The sequence below is a fragment of the Lissotriton helveticus genome, chromosome 4_2 (assembly GCF_964261635.1).
Source record: "Lissotriton helveticus chromosome 4_2, aLisHel1.1, whole genome shotgun sequence".
Lineage (NCBI taxonomy): Eukaryota > Metazoa > Chordata > Amphibia > Caudata > Salamandridae > Lissotriton > Lissotriton helveticus.
In genome coordinates, this window is record NC_136064.1 from 119182648 (window position 1) to 119188647 (window position 6000).

Here is a 6000-nt window from a genome sequence, read left to right on the forward strand (position 1 = left end):
CAGTGAGCATGAGCATGGTCATGTCAGCTCTGTCCTGGTGGGGCGTTATGCGAATACATGGAGATATATATGAGGAATTCTAGGGCTTCCTCAGTATACCTAGAAGGCAACTTCCCCTTTCTTCTCCAAAATTGGATAGGGCTCAGTCCGCTCTTCCTGTAGGGCCCTGGGATCCAAGGGCTCCCACACCCACACAAACCAACATGTGAAACCAGTGCAGCCGTCATGAAGGTCCAACTCATTGCCATCCACAAAGTCCAACCATGTCTGGAGTTGACCTTTATGGGTGTCCCTAAACTTTAATCTGTATTCCTTTGTGGTGAGTCCAAATCCTTCTTTTAAGGTCTCCTTAATATGCTGATAAGGATCAGAAGTCTCTGTTTGCCCTTCATTGAATCACTCCCACAGTACACAGCCCCAGGGTTGGCACCTATCCTCCTCATTTTGCAGGCCTTCTCAAAGGATGAAAACCATTTGTCAATATCATCACCATCACTAAACTTGGGGAAAATCGATTTGGGGATTTTGGAGTCAATGTATTCTTTACAGGGAGAAGAAAGCTTTCCTTCCCTGATATCTCTTCAGGACTTGGGCCCTACTGTGATGACCCACCAGTCTGTATTCAACGTCAGTTAATGAAAATCATTGTTGCCTTTGATCTTACTGGTGGACTCTTGACCTCTCTTGCACTTTCTGATCAGAACTCCGGCCACTTCTGTATCCTAGACTGGGCTCTACTGCATCCCTAGTTTACAGCCTCTAGTTTGCGCAAACTGTACCATGGGAGACTAAGGGAGCCCAATAAATGTTCCTACTATTGACACTTCCCACCCTTCACAAGGGCTGCCAGACTAATTATTGCTAACATATGGGTGCGCCCTTTCCATAAATATATATGTGTGTATTTGTGCAAATGTATGTGTTGCATTAGTAGACACTTATAAGTTTGTATGCGAGAAACAAGGGCTTTTTCTAGAGTGCTCCAACTTTTTTCCCTACTTTTGACTACTAGATACTGTTTTTATGACTCTGATGGTGTCCTGGGCTCTGCTAACCTGACTCAGGGTCTGAACTCTGATTAAAGTACATAATAATTAGGCATTACGATTGGTGTGAAAACCTACATCCAATCCATAGCATATGGTAGGGCGTGTAGGATTACAGGCCCAGCAGATTGAATGCACTTAAGTCTGCCTTGTTGTGTTGCCTGCCGTAATTTTAAAGGCAGCCTTGCTTTGCCGGTTGATTTTAAAAGTAAAGTATATGCAAATTGACTTTGAAATTAAAGGTACTTCCAAAGTCTTCAACTACCTTATTGTTACAAATAAATAACGCCAAAGCTTCCCGTAGGTGCCCCAGGGGCAGGGTGCCTTATAGTTATAAGCAGGGACAAGATAAATATATGCCCGAGTGAAGGAAACACATTCAATTTCATTGTTCCCCATTGTAGCTCATAGGCTAACATGGGAATACTTTACCAAAGTATACCTATTGGTAGGATTGAGCCAAAATATACTACAATGTGTTAGAACTATAGTTAGAATAAATCCAACAACTTGTCAAGGTTAGATTTAGTATAACTATCACTGAAAGTAAGTAATAGAACTAGTTTACATTATGTGCTAAAACACACCCTTCCAGCAGCCTCTCCTGTATAGCCAGTCTTTGATAGGTAGAAGCAAACTGTTCTGACGAGGTGTGAGGTGGGATAAAGAAAAAGGACATCTGATGGGAGGAGATCTGCAGCTGCAACGTAAAAGGCACGATGGGGGTGAAGTAGCCAAATAGGTTTTCCAAAGAGGAGAAGTTGTTTATGCTAGCAATAGATTTTCCTTAAAGTGCACGGGCACGAATGATCTAAAGACATTGAAGCGCCCTGAGTTGCATAGGAGCTGAACCAGCAACAATGTCATAATAGGACAATTGTTTGAGCAACCGTATAGAACTGTTTGGGAGTCCCAGTTTTTTCAAGGAACCTGATGGAGTGCCCATGGGGATGCAGTTAATGGTACATTAGTAGCACTTATTCATAGTTATAAGCAAGACGTCTAGGACGGAAGGCGCCACCCGTGGAGCACCTGAAATATTACAACACATATTTTTTCTTTAAACCATATTGAAGTATACCAAGGCTGTGCACCTGCACCAAATGAGTTTGCATCCTGAATGCCAGTTAGGACAGAACCGTGCTCACCCTTACATCCTGCACCACCCAGCCAGGCTGAAGCCCTAAGAATTTTATTAGTAGAGGTGCTGGTTGGAGAGTGTTAGTAAACATTAGTCACTCCAGTGGGTTGGCATAGCCAGATATTAACCTCCCGGAGAGAGTTTCTACATTTTGGTACAAGAATATGCCACACTTTGGAGGAAGCTGTCATGCCTAAGGGTGGTAGCCTGTACCCCATTGGGCAGGGGTGCCTCCCTGCATGTCACTGGAAACATTTAGGAGAGCTGCCTAGCAAATCACAACTACAAGAAGGTGAACTGCTGCACTCCTTGGTCTTCAACCAAAATGGAATCTGCCTTGCTTTGAAAGTTGAAGGAGTGGACTCCCTGAAAGCATCAGGTTAAAAGGGCTCAACCATGAGGAAGAAACTAGCTGACCACCCTCAGTTGGACTTAAAAATGTGGAATGTGCATTGTGGGAGATGTGGTCCCAGCTTCTCAAGGAGCAACTCAGATCTTCTGGAACCTTGTATTAGTGTTGTGGACACTTTGGATCCCTAAAAGTACATTCTTGAAGAATATCCAAAAGTTTGAAGACGTTTGAAGAATTTGGGGTAAAAAGTAACCCTGGGCGTAGTTCGCGTAGTAGCGCTACGCGAAGCTACGCGAAGTGCACTTCGCACTAAGCGAACTTCACGTAGCACTACGCGAGCTGCGTAGTAGCATGTTCGCACTGTGCAAGATGCGTTTTCAATGATTGCACAGTGCGGACAAGCATCCGGCACTGTGCAAGCATTGAAAACGGCATCTTGCACAGTGCGAGCTGTAGTTTTCTGCTGCGCGAGTAGATTATTACTCGAGCGGCAGCTTTCTCAACGCGAACAGGTAGTTTCTCATTGAGAGCGGTCACGAGCATGCGCAACCACTCACAATGAGAAACCTGATCTCCTCGCGTTGAGAATCTCGCCGGGATGTCATTTTGCTTGCTCGCGGTCGTGAACATGACGTTCAGGACCGCGAACAAGCAAAAAATGACCGCTGCACTACGCTACGCTGCACTACGCATGTTCGCACTGTGCTACGTGCAGCTCGCGTAGTGCGAAGTTGCGAAAACTTTGCAAACTCAGCGAGCGTAGCGTAGTGCTTCGCCCAGGGTTAGTAAAAAGCTTCTCAGGGTAACTGACCCGTTTATGAGAGTCCAGCCAGTGATGTGAAACTGGGAACAAGGCCTGCGATTAAGGTTTGCCACGCCAAAGCCCCAGAGCGTTTCATCATTGAGGTGACTTTCAGGAGTTGACCGAGGCATCATATTAACAAAACCATCCTCTTCGGACCCAAAGCCGGCCTGACAAGGAGCCTTGCTTGATGTCCAGAGACAAATCTCCCAAAAAGTGACCAAGTCAGAAGGTAAAAACTTGACCGGGCACTACCGCTAAGTGTATACGAACGGAGCTCCATCGCTGTCACCTGGAATTATGACTTTGTCCCAGTCAAGTGCGCCCAGATGCCTTTTAAGCACTAGAAAGAGTTGATTCTTTAAAAATTCATATATTTGGTTACATACAATGGATATTGATGTTTGTAAATGCTTTACCCACCTGTATGCGAAGTTAGGCCTGCCTGCTTGCAGCCAGCTACCTAGGTTTATGTAAGGGAACAATTATTTGAGACCTTTACTGGACCTTATATTGTGACTGTGGCCTTATTCCTAGTGGTATGTACCTACCTAAACCTACTAATAATACACATTCCAGCAGTGTGTTATTCTGCCTGCCTATGCGGAGTACCTACCATGAATACCATACTTGGCATCAAGATGTTTGCAAGGTCAAACTTTAAAAACTCCATCCTGGTGAGGACCAAGTGTTTTACAGGGATGACACCTAATACTGTCTTTTGAGTTATAAAGTACTTTACATGGTGTTTTTGTTATTGCTTTCATAAATAAACATTTACTTTAGTGCTCAGTACAACACAATTCAGTGGAGTTAAATAAGAACAGTAATTGTTCTCTTTGAGTTAGTAGAGTGGGACCCTATAAATAGTACGCTTACATATACACTTCCTGAATCACTAAGGTAAAAATACATGTTTGTTTAAGTGTATACTTTTTCAATATTCACAGTTGGGGTGGGAGAACTCCACGCATTAAAATATATGTATGTTCCCTGTTTATGTGTGGCATTCTCTGTCACAACAAACACAAACATGTAAGTTTACCTTTGTAAAACAGGTGCAACTATTTTTATTAATACAAGCTCTCCACTGAATGAAAGAACATGTTTCATCCAATAATGTAAAACAATATTAATTGTGTTTTGTTTCTTTCTTTTCAGGGAAGAATGGCCTGAGAAGCAAAACAAGTTTATAAATAAAATCAAAGATGTTCTCAAATATGATCTCAGAAAAAGTAACCCGCTGTCTCCCACTGTCCTGCCCCAGGCTGACTGCCTGCTGTTACCTCATTGTCTGGAGATCCATGCAACAAATAAAGAGGAGTTCTGCAGTGCCTTAAAAAATGCCTCAACATTGTTGAAAAATGGAGGGCATTTAATATTTATATGTTGAGCCAACCAGACATTTTTCACGATTGGAACCCTTAGGTTTCACCATTTATGTGTCGATGAAACTTACGTCAGGGAAGCAATGAGGGATGCTAACTATTGCATTGAGAAGTTGCAGGTGCTTCGTAGGACAGTTCATCGAGTGCATGACACATCAGATTATGACAGCTTTCTTTTTGTTCATGCTCGAAAAGAAACACCTGTTTTATCTACTTGTATATCATAATTGATAGATATATCATCTACAAAGAGTAAAAGAATATGTTGTCTCTGTCCTGAATAACATTTCATCTGTATCTTGCTTTGTTAAGTCCATTGCTGTGTACACCTTTGGTGCTCTGCTATTTGCATCTCCTCTCTTTGCTAGTCATCTGGACATTGTATTTACTGATAACACTCTGCCTTAGCTGTGCTAGGTTATGTTTGAGTCAATAACCTTTTCTACAAGGTCAAATGGATTGTAGCTCAGTCAATAAAGTGGTGGGTTGGGCAATAAATGTAGCTAGAATTTTATTCCATTTTGCAGCTGAAAAATGATGATGCATTCTTAAAATAAAATGATTGTCAATTTTCTCAATGAATATAAATCTTGTGTGTATTGTTCTGTAATGCTCTAGCCCTGCACTTGGGCCTTCAATTGTCCATCATGAATGGTGCACTTGTCATGTTCCATTGGAGGATAGGCTGTGGAAATCACAAGTTAACCTTGTAATAAACAGTTCTCAGTAATCGTAAGGAAGTATTCTGTTGCTACACTTGAAAGCACAGATGTGTGGTGTTTGGCAGTACAGAAGGTGCCACAGTGAATCAATCCCTCATTTAGCACATGCATTGCAGTCCTCTCAAGGTTCACCCATACAAACACACAGATTCACACAACAATGTTTGTTAATTTCTTTGTAAAAATGATTAACCCCCTTCCATGCTCATGATGAGCTGGGCTCATCATGAGTCACATTGGAGTTGTGCTCATGATGGGCTGGGCTCGTCATGAGTCACATTGACTTGTGCTCATGATGGGCTGGGCTCGTCATGAGTCACATTGGAGTTGTGTTCATGATGAGCTGGGCTCGTCATGAGTCACATTGGAGTTGTGCTCATGATGGGCTGGGCTCGTCATGAGTCACATTTGACTTGTGCTCATGATGGGCTGGGCTCGTCATGAGTCACATTGGAGTTGTGCTCATGATGGGCTGGGCTCGTCATGAGTCACATTGAAGTTGTGCTCATGATGGGCTGGGCTCGTCATGAGTCACATTGGAGTTGTGCT

The 6000-nt window shown here is 43.0% G+C and overlaps 1 protein-coding gene across 1 annotated transcript in view; it reads left to right on the forward strand.

Moving 5' to 3' along the window:
* LOC144752077 (indolethylamine N-methyltransferase-like) overlaps positions 1-5267 on the forward strand; it is a 48337-nt gene extending 43070 nt beyond the window's left edge. The window contains exon 3 of the mRNA XM_078640028.1: positions 4503-5267. Within this exon, the coding sequence (XP_078496154.1) occupies positions 4503-4734 (232 nt within the window). The 3' untranslated portion in view covers positions 4735-5267. The remainder of the gene's footprint in view (positions 1-4502) is intronic.
* Positions 5268-6000: the final 733 nt, after the last annotated feature.